Source organism: Barbus barbus, assembly GCF_936440315.1.
Source record: "Barbus barbus genome assembly, chromosome: 2".
Lineage (NCBI taxonomy): Eukaryota > Metazoa > Chordata > Actinopteri > Cypriniformes > Cyprinidae > Barbus > Barbus barbus.
In genome coordinates this window covers 12,468,334-12,487,636 of record NC_136730.1, presented here as the reverse complement: position 1 = coordinate 12,487,636, position 19,303 = coordinate 12,468,334, and the positions used below count along the sequence as shown (strand labels likewise).

General features: G+C 37.7%; 1 protein-coding gene across 1 annotated transcript in view; it reads left to right on the top strand.

Annotated features, from left to right (window-relative positions):
• Nucleotides 1–14,040: 14,040 nt before the first annotated feature.
• The window catches only part of LOC306844129 (alpha/beta hydrolase domain-containing protein 17C-like), a 36,071-nt gene continuing 30,808 nt past the window's right edge, over nt 14,041–19,303 (top strand). The window contains exon 1 of the mRNA XM_079376058.1: nt 14,041–14,821. Coding sequence (XP_079232184.1) covers nt 14,337–14,821 — 485 coding nt within the window. The 5' untranslated portion in view covers nt 14,041–14,336. The remainder of the gene's footprint in view (nt 14,822–19,303) is intronic.

Genomic DNA, 19,303 nt, shown 5'->3' with positions numbered 1-19,303 from the left:
GTGCTTTTGCCATTGTTATTAGTTTTTGTTTAATATTTTTATTTAGCTTGAATTTTTTTATTTTTTATTTTAGAACTTTATCCAAAACTTATTTCAATTATTTACTCTTTTTTTTTTTTATCAACTTTAATTCAATTAACAACTTTTAATAGTTTTAGTTTTAGTTATTAAATAATTAACACTGGAGAAAGCAATATTACACAATAATATTTTACATATTTTAGCTGAATCAATGATTTGAGGTTAAAAACATCTAAATATGTTTTTTTCTTACAAAAACAGTTTTTTTGCTTCCCAACATGTTATTTGATGGACTGAGTGGTGTGGATTACTTGTGAGTTATTGTGATGTTTTTATCAGCTGTTTGGACTCTCATTCTGACGGCACCCATTCACTGCAGAGCATCCATTGCTGAGCAAGTGATGTAATGCTACATTTTTGAGTGAACTCTTCCTTTAAAGAAAATCACAATTTCCAGTTATGTAATATGGTATGTTGTAACCCATGTGGTAACATTCACACACACTCATCTTGTATATGACCGTTCTGACATGACCTGAAGATAGCAAGTCAGGTTTTCTTCTGCGTGCATGTGAGCACGCCGAGAGACCATATCAGCTTGTCATATAATTGCATTTCTGTACACTGTCAAAAATGTTCACGTTCTGGGTGAAGCATGACATGACTTGACTGGCTAGAAGCGCAAACATCAGATCCGTTAAATCACGTTCATTACATGCCTCTCGGTTTAATGCAGAAGTTCTTTTCAGATGTCTTCAGCATTCCACAGGATCTTGATGCTCTTTGATTAGACTGTCTAAACGCTCGCACGACAGCTCAGATGTTTAGTAGAGAAACTTGAGATGTTTTGCAGAGGTCAACCGCATCAAGTCTGCAAGGCTGCATTCCCTGTCATTCCTGCATGTTTTCACTGATGTTTCGTAACAGCAAGATAAGTTTTCTTGAACTAATGGGATTCACTGCCAACAGTCAAGTAGGTCTTGTAAATAATGATGAAGATAACTGACGATTTACCCAAAAACTATGTTAGAAAGAAACAAATCCATCATTAAGGCATTTTAACATCTGACCATCGCTTCAGACCATAATAATGCTTTCTTCAGTGAAGACGTCCATCTCCTGTTGTCCTCTCACATCAAAATCCACCAACATATTTGTTTAGGACTGTTTCAGCTTGTAAGCGAAGCTTGATCTGTTCAAATTTCTCTCCTAATATAAACAAGATGACCTTTTTCCCAGGAGAAAGCAAAATTATGGATAGAGGAAGGAATGGTTTGAAGTTAAAAGCATCTTAATTATGTATTTGTTCCTTACAAACTTGCAGCGTTTCTCTTCACAAGACGTTAACTGATGGACTGGAGTGGTGTGGATTACTTGTGGATTATTGTGATGTTTTTATCAGCTGTTTGGACTCTCATTCTGACGGCACCCATTCACTGTAGATCATAAATTGGTGAGCAAGTGATTTAATGCTACATTTCTCCAAATCTGTTCTGATGAAGAAACAAACTCATCTACAACTTGAGGGTTGAGGGTGAGTACATTTTCAGCAAATTTTCATTTTTGGGTGAACTATTCCTTTAACTCTATTAATTTGACACAATTTAAGATCTTCAGTGAATGCATTTATTTGGAATAATGAAGGAGATGAATTCAACTTTTTAAAAAAAGCAAGGTTGTCATCCTTTGTTATAGCTCTGAATAATTGTAAACACTTTTGACATAGTAAAAGTTTCATTCCCCATCTCGCAGGCCTGCAGCTATGCAATCAAACCCTGTTTCTGTTTTGGAACACTACCAGTGCGTTTATTTAATGTTGCGTGCGCTATACACCGTCATATCTGACAGGATCAGGTCAGGCCCTGTTGGGTTTTGCAATAAAACCTTTAACAGGTTTTGAGTGACAAATAAAAACGTGACTTTCTGCCCTGCTGTTTTCAGGCGTGTTTTCAGTTGAATTGCTTCATATGATGTTGAAAAGAAGATGGTATGGATTGCTTTGTCAGATTAACAGGTCAGCATCATTCTGGCCTTCGGCTTTAGACAGCTAACTTTGAGTGTCTGTCAGATTTCCCATTCACCTCATTGAGAGTTTCTCTGCTGGATGCAGGATGCTCCTGCTGTCTGAACTCACTGGAGAACTGATGTCACGACAGCAGCACTGACTAATGGCAGCACAAGAGAGCACGCATTGCCAAAGCCTTCACTAGTGACAATCCTGAGCTGTGACGGCAAAGACAGCAGACACAGAGAAAGATCAGCCCATTTCAAGCTGTTAATGCTTATATCTGTCCTTTGTGTGTTCATTTATTTAACATTCTGGCTAATTTGATTATGATTTAAGATACTATCAGTGTTATAGTTTCAACTTTAATGTATTTTGCCACTCAAAAAATGCTGAAGCTTAAATTTAATAAATGCATATAAGATTTCCATTCATTTAGATGACAGTTTTAACATGAACTAATAAACTTACTTACTTACTGGACCACAAAACCAGTCTTAAGTGTCAGTTTTTTTTAATTGAGATGTATATATAATCTGAAAGCTGAATAAATAAGCTTTCCATTGATGTGTGGATTGTTAGGATCAGACAATGTTTAAAAATCTGGAATCTGAGGGTGCAAAAAAAATCAAAATATAGAGAAAGTTGTCCAAATTAAGTTCTTAGCAATGCATATTACTAATCAAAAATTAAGTTTTGATATATTTATGGTAAGAAATTTACAAAATATCTTCATGGGACATGATCTTTACTTAATATCCTAATGATTTTTGGCATAAAAGAAAAATGGATAATTTTGTATTTTTGGCTATTGCTACAAATATACCCCATGCACTTTTGTGGTCCAGGGTCACATGTGTCAATCTTGACTGAAACGGGAAAGATTAACAGTTTATTATTAACTATTTGCATTTATTTGATTTTACTTTTTCAGAATGCATTTATTCAAATAGCTTAGAATCATCATAAATTGTTGTGAAAGCAATTACATTTCTTCAGTTAAAAAGTATAAACAAGGTTCAAATATGGCTGTAGAACAAGCAAGTTTCAATTAGTTAAAATGTATGAAACACATGTATTTTTAGATGTATTAATGATAATATAAGTATTACTATTTTTACTATTATCATCAGTGGTTATCATCTTTCAATTATGTATGATAAATATGCATCACATTAAGTTTATCAGTTTGTTAAAACAGTTTAATCCAAATAGATGACATTTTTTATGTGCGTTTCAAATACATGAATCTTGAATTTAGGCCTAAATATTTTTTGAGTTCATGTTTAAATCTTTAGCACAGAATTTTCCAGATTTCCTTGCCAAAACGTAAAAAAAATGGGGAAAAGGTCTCAAGTTCAGTGTAAGGTTTTTTTTTAAAACTTCAATAATCTGTAGGAAAAAAAATGCTGTACATGTCTCTTTAAATATTTTTGTATTGCCCTTAAAACAGCTGTGCCTGTCTTGATACATGACATATGTTTCTTTTCTTTCTGATTTCTCAGAAATTTCCGAGGCCCCTAAAACAACAACCCATCCCGCTGTGCAGTACTTGCCCTCAGTTTGAGTATCTTCAGTTAAGTACAGAAACATCCACTTCTTTTAGTGTCTCTGTTCCAAAACCTAGTCAGCTTCCTACATAGGAAGCATTCAACTCAGTATTACATCAGTATTACATGTTAGAGAATAAATATGCAATTGATAGAGGGTCAAATGTGTGTGTTTTTTTAAATAAAAAGAAGATGGGTATGGATTCAGCCGCTCGGATTGAGTTGGGCAGGTCATTCCACCAGATGGGAACAGTTAATGAAAAAGTCAGTGAAAGTGATTTTGTGCCTCTTTGGGATGGTTACATATAACTAGTGATGACAGTTTAAACACTTCTACACTTAAAAAAAAAAAAAATATATATATATATATATGCATCACATTAAAGTATATATATATATATATATTTAGGTCACCAAAAAGTGTCCTAATCATTGCGGTGTGATTTGTTGAATACCTAAGGATCTCCTCGTCTTGAATGTCAGATCTTAGTTTTGGTGGTGGAATAAGTAGCATTCAGTTCTCTGAAATTGAATTTCATCAAAACATGAAAAACGAGGAACTACAAAAACCTGAGGCCAAGAACTGGTTATCTTGACTCGGGATACACAAGTAAGACAGTCTCAGCGCTGCTGGAAAACAAGTCATCAGATAAGTTGACTTCCTGGTCTGAGTCGGTAGCACTAGGGCTAACATCTCCCATATCAAAAGTAGAGGAAACAGAAAGGTGCTTTATCAGTTTGTAGAATCTGTTTCAGGGTATCCTTGTCATGTCTTTAAGCTTAAAAGTTTTCAATATCCCTCCAGTTGTTGAAAACATGTCCTATTGACTGAAACATTTAAATTTTAAGTGCTTGAACCTTTGAGGAAAGCTCGCTGCCATCCAAATATATCAGTACTTTCTGGAAGAATTCAAACGTGAATTTGAGACTCTGAGGGTAGATTAAGTTGAGAGCGTAGATCAGTCCGAACAGCATTACTAATCCAAAAGAAGTAGTTGTGTGTCCAAGTGTTGTAGCAGCTTCACACCATCGATCAAAACACCAACTTCTGGCTCATCCGCAGCACCTTCTTTGGAAAGTCTCAGAGTGAATTCGGGGTTGCAGTCCTAAGGCATTAAAAAACAATAACAACAACACATTGTTCAGTTTCACTGAAATATTGACAATATACAGTCTGGCAATGTATGTTAAGGTCCGTACAAAAAAGTATATATATTAACCTGTAATTCTTTGACTATTGTCATGTCCTCACACACACACACACACACACACAGTCACCACACTGAAATTATGACAACATTAAAAACATATATATATATTAAAAATGGCACAATAATAAAAACTGATAAGTTCAATCATTGTAATTAGTTCTAAAGAAATGAAATGCAATTTACCACACCTTGTCTGCAACTGACATAATGTCTGATATCTTCTGTGTAGAAACACCTTTGCTGCTGAACACTTTATTATTAGCACGTTTCCTATAAACTTTTACATGTAGCTTTCATACCTAAAAGTCAAAAAAGAGAGTGAAAACCAATACTTTTGCAAAGAAATGAGTAAAGTTTAGTTATATAACAAAACAAAACAAAAAAACTTATACATACCATAACTGAGTGATTATCCCACACTGGGGTCAATGTTGAAATGATATCACGACGGCAATGTGTCTGAAATAGTAAAGAAGACATATTGTTTGAGTTTTGTAATGAAATTACAACGCAGCATGAAATGAATGCATATTCCACTTCATTAATGAGATTTGTTGAACTTGTACATGCATCTTTCATACACGTGTTTCCATAACTTTTTTTTTTTTCATATTTGCAAAGTGAAATTGAGATGACAAAGCTATCTTTAAAAAAAAAAATCAAAAATCATACATGCGTAATTTGCCTAAAAAGATGCACAGTCAGTCGAAAATGATCCAAGTTACAAATATTTGTCAACAGAATATGCAACATCCGCATTTGCGTATTACGGCAACAAATTAGGTATAGTGCATGTAATTTGATCAGGTTTGTCTCGGATATATTACATTCGTGTTTAGAGAGTAATTACGAACAAGTTAAGTTAAGTCGTGACGTATTGTCAAGTATGGTGACCCATACTCGAAATTGGTGCTCTGCGTTTAACCCATCCAAGTGCACACACACAGCAGTGAGTAGTGAACAAATGCACACACACACACACACACACACCGTGAACACACACCCGGAGCAGTGGGCAGCCATGCTGCAGCGCCCGGGGAGCAGTTGGGGGTTCAATACCTCAGTCGTGGTATTGAGGGTGGAGAGAGCGCTGTACATTCACTCCCCCCACCTACAATCCCTGCCGGCCGGGGACTCGAACCCGCAACCTTTCGATTACGAGTCCGACTCTCTAACCATTAGGCCACGACTTGAGCAAGGGGGAAAGGGACGTTCTCTGCATTTAACCCATCCAGGTACACCTGGAGCAGCGGGCAGCCATCAATGCGGCGCCCGGGGAGCAGTTGAGGGGTTCGGTGCCTTGCTCAAGGGTCTCACCTCAGTCGTGGTATTGAGGGTGGAGAGAGTGTTGGTTATTCACTCCCCCACCTACAGTCCCTGCCGGACCTGAGACTCGAACCACGACCTTCGGGTTACAAGTCCAACTCTCTATCCATTAGGCCACGACTGCCCAAGAAAAATTATTTCTACCAATAAAAGTTATTTTAACCCTTTGTAAATATACTTTATTTAAATTGTTTTCAATTACTGGCAAGAATAATTTTTTTGAGATGCTATACATTCTTTTTATGGAGGCCCATAAAAAATCAAACACACTTAATCCTGTCATTAGTTCTCCAGTGCTTTGGGAAGTCAGAAACTCCCAACTTCATTAGAGGGGAACAAGCTCAATCTTGGTTCTGATAAGATTCCCAGAATCTCCCCAGGACCTCAGTTAAGTTACGTGTACCCTCCACGCGTGTAATGTGAGATGGTTTCTGGTTCCTCTTGAATGTCGGATTACATTCTTTACCTTCCAACGTGAAACTGTGGTGTTGGTGATCATTAGCTACGAGAAGCTCCCTTGGGCGAAACTTCCTTGAGGTTCCTCCACAATGTTTACAGCTAAAACTCTTAAGAAGACATCAATTACTCAGAGGACCTGAGGGGAAGCTGTGATGGACACATCGATGAAGATATTTTGACAACCTCCTCCGCCTTCAAACCATTCAAAGAGAGGGCAGCTGGCCCCTGAAAATGTTTCTTTACTTTGAATGCAGTGTGATGGTGTAACAAACAATGAATCCATTCCCTTTTTCTCTGAATGTTAGACAAGAAAATTGAAGTTCTGACATATCTGTAATTTGTCTTCTTTTCTATTATTTTGGTTGTTTGTTTTTCTGCCCACGTTTGTAGGTTTATGTGATCGTACAAGAAAGTTTAAAAAAGAGCTCAAGGTACTATTATGTGAATACTGTCAGGCTTTCTATGCGTTACTTGCAGTGTTTGAATCCCAAAACAAGTTCAATAAAAGATCGACAGGTGGTCTTTTATCATTAGCTTCTGGATAAACTGAGGATGAACTGATGTTTTGTTTGGTACCAAGAAGAATGATATGAGATTTTAATGATATTTTGACCATAGAATTATGAAATGTCCCTAGTAGAACCTTAGGGTATAACATTATAACATACATTTCTCCAATCTAAATGAATATATTTTGATTACTCTTAAAGTTCACTTTAAATGAACCCTACACTTTGGCCTTGTTTACACTGCAGGTCTTGATGCCAATTTTGATTTGTTGCATATATTAGTTTTTTTTTTACCGTCCGTTTACGCATTCTTTCAATTGAGACCCATATCTGATTCATGTGTTTACCATACCATCTGAAACATTGCGCATGCTTAAAAGGGGGTTCTTGGCACCATTAGCCAAGGTGGACGAACGCCAAATATGCTTGATGCTATTTATGCAAAGTTCTCCTGCATTGTTGTCATTTACTGCCTCCACAAGTGCTTCCTCCTGAGAATAATATGACATCTTTAAACCGTGGAGAAGTACCAATTGTCGCAGTTTTAATGATGTACAGAACGCAATGCCTCAGAAAATCAGATCTGCCTGTTTACATGACATCTGATTTGCATCTGATTTATTTCCACATTTGAATGAGACCTGAAACTGATCTCGAAACATGTTTACATGGTCAACACATCCGATCGTGTCGCATATGAGAAAAAAATTGTGTCACATTTAACAGCCAGTGTAAACAAGACCTTTGAAATCCGATTCACATTTAGGTTCACATGTGCATTACATCACATGAATTTGAACTCATGCGCATGCGCACAGTTTTCAGCCGCCACCAGAGCTACCGTGAGTATAAACATCATTTTTGGTTCTGGCTAGAAGGGATAGGTTACAGCTAAAAGCGGAAGCTAACAATAACTGACATTTTCTACCTATTAGATGTGTGACTAAAATGTGCATGCATAGTAGTTTTAGCTGTATCCCTTCTAGCCTTAACCATAATTTTGGCCATGACATGTCTTTTGATATAGCCTATATATCAGACAAGCTTTTTAGCACATAATTAGTAGCCTAAATATTCAGTTTCCTCCACTGATCTGTTCATAGGACGTAGAACATGTAAACATACGCATCACAGCACTTTTTTGTTTTGTTTTTTGATCACAAAAACAGTCGAATTCAAGCATTTGATTCATTTGTCGTTTTTACAATTACAATGTGTTACTCTAATCTAAAGTCATTTTTGGAAACACTACTCCTTGTCTGACTTTCAGAACCTACATAGTTGCTGAAATCTACAAATATTGTTAGTTTTCACACCATCCCAGTGACTGCAAGTGTACGCAAACCCTAAACATTGGCACACCAAGTCACAGTTTGCAAACATCTCTGCTTTCGATTCCCACGGTGCTTTCAAAGCTAACAACCCAATCCTGTGTAAGGGATTGCTCACTTCTTATATAAATATTGTTATTGTGTTCAAACAGCTTTCCAAAGCCATCTAATGGTTCTTCCATGACTGTATCAGCTAAAAAGCTGTTTCCAGACACAACTCATTGGTTCAGGACATGACGTGATTGACCAGTTCTCTAGCCGACTTAACCTGGTAAAAACCAGCCAGAAAACAAAAGCCGGAGCATTTCAGACATTGCTAACATAAGCTTCCAGTCAGTTGCTGCCCATTTGAGTAAATCCTTTTTTACTGCACCATCTAGAGAATTCTGCCACTGTCTCGTTCTATTAGCATATAAGGGAGAGTGTCTAGTGAGCGCAGAGAACATTCCTGATGTACTGCGACGAGTGATCCGGATATTGTTGTAGAGTTTGAAGCCAAAACTTTAGATCCTGCTGGGATACTGTGGGAATACCCAGCCAGGAGCGATGAGGCAGAGGGCTGATGCATGGTGGGAAAGTAACAGGAAAAACAGTCCTGTGACATCACTGTGTTTATTTCCCCTAAATGTTATTCTTCTGCGCATTGGTGTGTCATTGGCTTCTGATTAAAAATCCATTGTCTGCATTATCCCATGTATGCTGCTGTTATGACTTAGACAAACAATGGCAGTATACCGGAATAGTTCTGTCATTATCTACTTACCCTCGTGTCTTGTAAAACTCACAAATCGAGGTAGGAGTTAGACACGTTGCTCAAGGTTTGACGTCACCGATGCCAAACACCATCAATGTTTCGTAAATGTCATTTGAGAGCTGGGAAGATTTTCATCCTGATTTGTTTTTATTTTCATTGTGCAACATTTATTTAAGTTTCTCTCACGGTCCAGACGTTAAACAACATTACTTTGTTTATCTAAATCCACAGCCGTAATATCTCATGATGATTTTCACACGTAAATTCAGCTGCAGACGATGCATCATAGAAAGACAACATTCATTTGGGTGAATCTCACAAACATTTTCTTTTGCCTAAAGAAAATGATGCTGATTTATTGCATTGTAAGAATATTTTGTAAGAATAATGTTTTTGTTTTAGTATATTTGTTACCCCCATCATATACTTACATATTTACTTAATTTATATAATGAATTGTTAACTGCAGTTGCTTGATATATAAGAACTTAATAATGTAGCAATTAGAAAAGGAGAAATAATCTTTAATTATGCTTTCATGATGGTACATTTATTTATTTAAAAGGAGAAACTATTTAATTATGCTTTCATTATGGTACATTTATATATATATATATATATATACATATATATATATATATATACATATACATATATATATATATATATATATACATATATATATATATATATATATATATACATATATATATATATATATATATATACATATATATATATATATATATATACATATATATATATATATACATATATATATACATATACATATACACATATACACAACAGCTGAAAAGTGAGCAGACTATGTGTCTTACCAGCTATGTGTTTGGAAGGATTTACGGAAAATGTCTGATATCACAGCTATTTGAGGAAATTCCTTTTAAATTTATTACAAAGTTCATGGGGGCAGCTGCTGAATGCACATTGTGTATTTTGTGATGGCATGCCAACCAAAAGGCCAATTTTATCAATGTACCGTGAGAAAACTAATTCCGATTCTATTCTAAATTTTGCTGAAAATAAACTCACGGTCAGGCCATCCAAGATGTAGATGAGTTTGTTTTTTAGTCAGATTTGGAGACATGTAGCATTACATCACTTGCTCACCAACTGATCCTCTGCAGTGAATGGGTGCCGTCAGAATGAGAGACCAAACAGCTGATAAAAACATCATGATAATCCACAAGTAATCCACACCACTCAAGTCCATCAATTAATGTTGTGTGAATCGAAAAGCTGTGTGTTTGTGATAAACAAATTCATCATTAGGACATCTTAAATTTAAATAGTTTCTTCTGGCCAAAATATGAATCCATAACCCATAATAACACTTCCTCCAGTGATAAAGTCCATTCCCTGTTGTCACATCACAATTCATAGCATATTTGTTTAGAACTGTTTTAGACTATTTTCATTTATAAATGGTACGTGATCTGTGCATATTTCTCTCCTGATTCAGACGAGATGGCTTTTTCACTGGAGATGGATAAAGAACTAGTTGAAGTTAAAACGGCTTAATGATGGATTTGTTTCTTACAAACATGCAGCTTTTCACTTCACAAGACATTAACTGATGGACTGGAGTGGTGTGGATTACTTGTGAGTTATTGTGATGTTTTTATCAGCTGTTTGGACTCTCGTTCTGACGGCACCCATTCACTGCAGAGCATCCATTGCTGAGCAAGTGATGTAATGCCACATGTCTCTAAATCTGTTCTGATGAAGAAAGAAACTCATTTACTTCTTGGATGGGCTGACGGTGAGTATATTTTCACCAAATTTTCATTTTTGGCTGAACTATTCCTTTAATTAAATCATTTTAAATAATCAACTAACAGGTTTTAAGCAGTTAAATTGCTGTGCTTAAGCCACTTATTTAAAGGCCCCTGAATTCAGAAAACATAATCTTCATGGCCTTGATAACACGGCGTGGTACATATGGTGATGGAGATACAGCATGTGGGTGAAGCCACGCTGAACGAAGCACACAGTGAGACCTGCGCTTTTGACCATAGGTCTGTTTTTTCCATAAATAATGAAAGTTATGCACAGGAAAAATGGGTGCACCTTATCTCCTTGAAAATATAAAACGCAGATGGAGCCAGAGCAATCAGCACCCAGTGCATTTCCCATGCATCCACACTTCTTCTGAGCAGGTCCCACAGAGCATTTCTACATCCAATGAGCACATTATTACTATCTAGGAAATGTGCTTCATCCTCTAGGGTAAATGATAAATCCATTCCACCCTGGACTCCATATGCTTTTTACTGATTAGGTGAGAATATGAGGAATGTTAAGCCAGGCTGCCTCTCTTTCTTTTCCCCATTCCATTCAGGACATTCCCAAGATTAATATTCTGATGTTTATGAGCCTAAAATGACTTCAAAGTGTCGTAGTTATAAATTTCTGTCACATTATGACTGAATTTTCCCACTGAAATCTGATTAAAGAAAAACTGCAAGTTTAGAAATATCACAATGAATTTGAAACACTCACAACAAAGATAAATGCTGAAACCTCTCGGTTTGGTGTCCCATTTCTTTCATTCTTATGTAAACTCAACAAAATGTATGTTTCAAATGTGTGAGAACATTATAATTTCGATAACCACAATGGCATGTAGTATGGTAACACATGTTAGAAGTTTTCCCTCAATGAACTTGTAATTACTTCCTATTGATAGTACACAAGGTAGATGTCATAACCCTATTAGGTAGGGTTAAGGGATTTAGAATATGGTCATGCAAAATAAGGCATTAATATGTGCTTTATAAGTACAGCCAACTAGTAATATGCATGTTAATAAGCACAATATGTGACCCTGGACCACAAAACCAGTCATAAGTGTGAATTTTTCGAAATTGAGATTTATGCATCATCTGAAAGCTGAATAAATGAGCTTTTCATTGATGTATGGTTTGTTATGATCGGGCAATATTTGGCTGAGATTCAACTATTTAAATATCTGGAATCTGAGGGTGCACAAAAATCTAAATACTGAGAAAATCACCTTTAAATTTGTCCAAATTAAGTTCTTATCAATGCATATTACTTATCAAAAATTAAGTTTTGATATATTTACAGTAGGAAATTCACCAAATATCTTCATGGAACATGATCTTTACTTAATATCCTAATGATTTTGGGCATAAAAGAAAAATCAATAATTTTGACCCATACAATGTATTTTTGGCTATTGCTACAAATATACCCCAGGGACTTAAGACTGCTTTTGTGCTCCAGGGTCACGTGTTGTCTAATCTAAAGTGTTACCAAGTAAACGATGAAGTAAGATTTTAACAGAAAGGCTAAAATGTTGACAAATGTCAACTGTATCATCACAATTAATTTAGGGGTTTGGCAAAATAAAAATGGGGACAAAAAAGAAAAGGCTGGGAGTTTTCATTGTCTATATTCTTTAGGTTGTATCAATGTAGTATAAGTTGTGTTCAGTTTAGAAGCAGCGCTCGGTGAATGACTTGTCATACTTCCAAAAAAGAGCAAATCAGGAGCCTGGGCACGTTTAGCAGGAGTGTCTCTAACCTTAACAGTCTAATTCTTTGGTGTTTTAAGAACAAACAGTCTTTATGATTATGACTGTATACAGAAAGCATGGCAAACCTTCATTGCAAGCAACACTGAAAACTGAAAGTGATTGACAGAAACCATTGAACACTAAGCAGAACTGGGTCAAGACAACACCGAATTTCTGCAGCAAAGGGACAGCAAACCTCAGTATTCATTCACCTTGAAGACTTTGTTTCCATGAAAACCAAAGTCAACAGTGAATTAAAAAATTTAGCACAGATACCAATGTGAAAAAGATGGTGTCATGACCATAAAATCTGGACAGTTGGAGCATATGAACTTCAACATCATTATCATACCACTGTAGGAAGTTCAGGAGAGAATCCGATTCCCTCCTCAAACATCTCTAAAGCAGCATTCAGCTGGAGCCTATTCAAATGCTGTATGAATCTATTCATTTAGAAGTTGGACGCTTAAAGCAGAATGGTGGCAAAACACCTTAATAAATCAATAAATATTGCCTATTTCACATTATTTTATCCAACCCCTATATGTTTCTTAAAACCCTTGATCTAAGCAAAGGCTTCTGCTTAAATGCCTGAAATGAGTTCCCAGCACACATGAATACTGTTAAAACATTTAAGCAAGCACCTAATGAAGATGATTGAGTGAATATCCAGTGTGTGCAGTGCAGGAATAAACAAAGAGGCAACTGAAAATGTTTTATTTGTTTAATATTCTGAAGAAACATATTTTTTACTTTGATGACTTTACAAGAAGCACCATCCTGCATCTCTACTTCTTTTTTTTTTTTCAATGGCGGTTGGAGTCAACTACCTCAGATAATAATAATAAATTCTTAAAATCTGTTAGTTAAGCCAGTTCTTCTCAGGTAGTTAATTAAACTTTCATCATTATGACCATTAAGTATATCTTTAATGTTAATTTCTATAGAACTTTGTTTCCTTCTTTAATGTTTCTCTTTTTGTGAACCAGTTGGATGTTTCCCTATCAGATGTAATGATTTATTTAATCCAATGTGATCCCATTCTCAACCATGCAATTATTTTATTATTTCCTTTACATACCCTCCTACTTTTTCCTGCATGGGTTCCTGTTACTTCCATGCGCCTGCGTCCCAATGTGCATACTATCCATCCTAAATTCGATGTGATGTTAGTCAGTTTCAATACTATTTAGGGCAGATATTGTGGATAGTATGCACACTGGGACGCAGCTACCCATTCCTTTATTCTATCCTGCAGCTCATCCAGCAGCAGGAGCCGGATATCCGCCACGACCGGAAAAATCCCATATTTGGGCATTCTTAGTTGGAGCAATGGCAGCTTACATTGTATGCGAGCGGCTAGCTTGACGCTGATTGTGTAGCGTAAATGATCGATTAGTCGTTTTCAACCCATGATCGAGACGGATGAGTGGCGGATTGTAACGTATATATTTGTGAAAATGTCAAAAGCCAAGTGCTAGCGACCGCTCCGTCAAACCACCACCAAACCGAATCCGCTTAGCACGACGTTAGCATCCTAGACACCGTTCGCGTATTTTCTCGCTATTCGCATCTCCCCCGACTCTCATCCGGTATCTGCCGCTCTTCATGCCCGAGCAAGGTCCGAGGATGAACAGCTTCTCCCTCGGCGAGTTGTGCTGGCTCTTCTGCTGCCCGCCGTGTCCGAGTCGCATCGCGGCTAAGCTGGCGTTCCTGCCGCCAGAGCCCACCTACTCCATCCACACAGACGCGAGCGGCGCGACAAGCCTGCATCTCACCGAGCGCGCCGACTGGCAATACTCGCAACGCGAGCTGGACGCCGTCGAGGTGCTGGTGACCCGCACTAGCCGCGGGAACCGGCTCGGCTGCATGTTCGTCCGATGCGCGCCCGCTAGCCGCTACACGCTGCTGTTCTCCCACGGGAACGCCGTGGATCTGGGCCAGATGTGCAGCTTCTACATCGGCCTCGGCTCCAGGATCAACTGCAACGTGTTCTCCTATGATTACTCGGGTTACGGGGTCAGTACCGGGAAACCGTCCGAGAAGAACCTATACGCTGATATCGAAGCGGCCTGGCAGGTGCTGAGGAACAAGTGAGTGTTTCTGAGCAGGTGCTTCTGTGTTTGAGCGCCAGTCCCAATTGTTCTGTGATTGTGTGGTGTTTCCATGCACATGTACGGCAGCACTACTGTTTTCCTTATAAATGCATGGATGCATGCATCAAATTTAATTTATATGTGACCCTGGACCACAAAACCAGTCATAAGGGTCATTTTTTTAAAAGGGAGATTTATACATCTAATAAACCGGTTTGTTAGGATAGGACAATATATCTGGTCGAGATGGAACTATTTGAAAATCTGGAATCTGAGTGTGCAAAGAAATCTAAATATTGAGAAAATCGTCCAAATGAAGCTCGTAGCAATGCATATTACTAACCTAAAATGAACTTTTGATATTTATGTTAGGAAATTTGCAAAATATCTTCATGGAACATGATCTTTACTTAATATCCTAATGATTTTTGTCATAAAAGAAACCAAAAAAATTGACCCACATACCCGTGCTGCTTATGATTGGTGTTGTGGTCCGGGGTCGCATATTAGGTTTTCTTTTCAAGAGATAATCTGGTAATTAGTTTGACTGAAAGTTACAAACTGATATTTACAAGCAAAAGCGGGGCTATCAATTATCATTGCATCTAAACAGATTATGCATTGTTGTTATTAGGCTACCTGTAAAATATACACATTTTAAATAGTAGTATGCCAAAAAAATAATAAACAAATAACTATATTCTGCATATCAGATTTTGGATGCTCCAACTTGACATTATTATTGGTACTGGTCGATCTCTGTTATTGGTTCTGTTTTATTATTTAGGATCCTGCTGGTTTAAATACTTTTGAAGCCTCTTTGTACCAGCCCACTTTTTTTTTCTAACTTGTACTGATTGGTGAGACAACCAAATAAGTTGCATAACCACGTCACATCACTGACTCTGTCAGGTTTAAAAGTTTTAATGACTTGTTTTGTTTCAAAGTTAGCGTTTGACTGATTTGTGTTTTTCTTTGGCAGGTGCTGATATCGCTATCTAAAGCAGGGTGGCTGATAAAATGCCAATGTGAATCAATTTAATGATAACAAATTAGTTGTAAACAACCTTATTAAAGTGGGTGTGCATTTTACAAAACATTTACTTAATATTCACATAGAAAAAAAAAATCTATTACTTTTTGAAGCTAATCAGTAGAATTTGGGGAAAGTGGGAAGATAACCGATTTGGTTAATCAGTTTGGTCAATCAGCTTATTTGGTCTGAAAATGAAGCATCTGGGTATTGCACAATGTGAGATATATATATATATATATATATGAAATATTTGTTGGTTGGATGATGACAGTCTGGCTCCATATTGGTGGACAAGGTGCAATAGGCCCAGAGTTTGATGATAGCCTCTGACTTTTTTTGTATTTTCTGTGTCGGGTTTGGGAGAAAATCTGTGGAGTTCTATGACAAGAATTTAATATTATCTCACTACATTGAACCAAGAAAACCTTTGATTGAACCTTTGGCTAAACTGATCAGTTAATCAGTTTGAACAACAACTGACCTCATGTTTTGGTCCATGGATGGTATTTTAACCATTGGACTTTCTCCTGACCAAACAGAATAGCTTGTTGCCTTCCAGAGGCAATTTAAGACAAAATGCCTTTAGAGACTAATGATTTATAACCTGTTAAGATCCTTTAACAAACTTATTAGAAAGTTGTGTTTCTGGCAGATTGAAGACAATTCCATAAAGTGCCTTGTCTTTAATTATTATATATAGGGAGATGCTTACACTGGAGAGTGTAAATGTCTGTAATTATTTTTGAAGTAGGAACATGATCATTTGTTCGCACATCTGGCAGTGGTTATGTTGTCTAATGAGCAATGGAGGCTGGTTGAATGCAAAATATAAATGGTTTGTTTGGTTGCTCTGCAGGCAGGATTTTAAAGAACGGATGAATGCTTGTTTTGGCAATTTTACTGAAGCATTGTATTTACACTGAACATTATTATAAACGCAACACTTGTTTTTGCCCTGATTTTTCATGAGTTGAACTCAAAGATCTAAGATGAGGTTGAACTCAAAGATCAAAGATCTTTCTATCCAACCCTCTCACATATTATTCACAAATCTGTCTAAATCTGTGTTAGTGAGCACTTCTCCTTTGCCGAGATAATCCATCCACCTCACAGGTGTGGCATATCAAGATGCTGATTAGACAGCATGATTATTGCACAGGTGTGCCTTAGGCTGGCCACAATAAAAGGCCACTCTAAAATGTTTATCACACAGCACAATGCCACAGATGTCGCAAGTTTTGAGGGAGCATGCAATTGGCATGCTGACTGCAGGAATGTACACCAGAGCTGTTGCCCGTGAATTGAATGTTAATTTTTCTACCATAAGCCATCTCCAAAGGCGTTTCAGAGAATTTGGCAGTACATCCAACCAGCCTCACAACCGGACCACGTGCAACCACACCAGCCCAGGACCTCCACATCCAGCATCTTCACCTCCAAGATCGTCTGAGACCAGCCACCTGGACAGCTGCTGCAACAATCGGTTTGCATAACCAAAGAATTTCTGCACAAACTGTCAAAAACCGTCTCAGGGAAGCTCAGCTGTATGCTCGTCGTCCTCATTGGGTCTCGATCAGACTGCAGTTCGTCATCGTAACCGACTTGAGTGGGCAAATGCTCACATTCGATGGCGTCTGGCACTTTGGAGAGATGTTCTCTTCGCGGATGAATCCCGGTTTTCACTGTACAGGGCAGATGGCAGACAGCGTGTATGGCGTCGTTTGGGTGAGCGGTTTGCTGATGTCAACGTTGTGGATCGAGTGGCCCATGGTGGCGGTGGTGTTATGGTATGGGCAGGCGTATGTTATGGACAACGAACACAGGTGCATTTTATTGATGGCATTTTGAATGCACCGAGATACCGTGACGAGATCCTGAGGCCCATTGTTGTGCCATTCATCCACGACCATCACCTCATGTTGCAGCATGATAATGCACGGCCCCATGTTGCAAGGATCTGTACACAATTCCTGGAAGCTGAAAACATCCCAGTTCTTGCATACTCCAGCATACTCACCGGACATGTCACCCATCGGGATGCTCTGGATCAGCGTATACGACAGTGTGTTCCAGTTCCTGCCAATATCCAGCAACTTTGCACAGCTATTGAAGAGGAGTCGACAACCTGATCAGCTCCATGTGAAGATGTGTTGCACTGCGTGAGGAAAATAGTGGTCACACCAGATACTGACTGGTTTTTGCCCCCCCCCCCCCCAATACAGTAACAATACAGTAAAACGGCACATTTTAGAGTAGCCTTTTATTGTGTTCAGCCTAAGGCACACCTGTGCAATAATCATGCTGTATAATCAGCATCTTGATATGCCACACCTGTGAGGTGGATGGGTTATCTTGGCAAAGGAGAAGTGCTCACTAACACAGATTTCTGAACAATATTTGAGAGAAATAGGCCTTTTGTGTACTAGGGGTGTGCGATATGACGATTTTTGATCGTGGACGATAAAAATGTCTCCACGATCTGCTTTTTAAGAAATATCGTAGTATCGCGCTACCGCGCACATTGTCAAATACAGTTCTGGCGCCGCCGTCTCTATATACTGTACAACACGACATACAGCAGTAGAGTTACTCAGACAGGACACTGCACTTATTCGCGATCGCAAAAGTACATTATTTGCATACAAGCCTTGCTGGTTAAATGTTTAATTCGCGCGCTGGTCTGACGTGCACTTGTTCTGAGCGCATACACCTGAAGCACGCGCACTAAAACGCCTGTCTAACAGCGCCTGATTACTCAACTAAGTTATATTTTGCGCTAATACTGTCAAAACACACAAGGTTTACATACAGACTGAGTTGGTTATCTCTAAAATGAAAGTAAATAGTTAAGAGAGAAACGGATGCGTGCCTGTACTGTATATTAGATGCGTGCAGCTCTTAAAGGGACAGGACACTAAACGTGCTGTCGACTGTCATTAAAGGGATAGTTCACCCTAAAATTTAATTTCTGTCATTATTTACTCAGTGGAAAACCAAACAGTTGCTGGTCCACATTGACTTTGATAGTAGAAAAGAAAAATCCTATGGAAGTCACTGAGGACCAGCAACTGTTTGGTTTTCCACCTTCTTCAAAATATCATTTATAAATGTTCAGCACAAGAAAGAAACTCATTCCGGTTTAAAACAACTTTTGAGTAAATGATGATATAAAAATACAACATTATGACAGAATTGACAGACAGATGACAGAATATTAATTTGTGGGGGAACTATTCATTTAACGTTAAAAAAAAAAAAAAACGCAAAAGAGAAAAATCACTCACTATTCTTGACTGAAAAACTTTAATACAGTTGCTTTAGGAATCAGTCTGTCTAGTGTTTTATTTTTATATTTGTTCATTCAATTTCATTGAATGCTCTGCTAAATACACCTATTGTACCTGGAAATAAAGCACTGTTTGTTTTATTTGTATATTATGTGT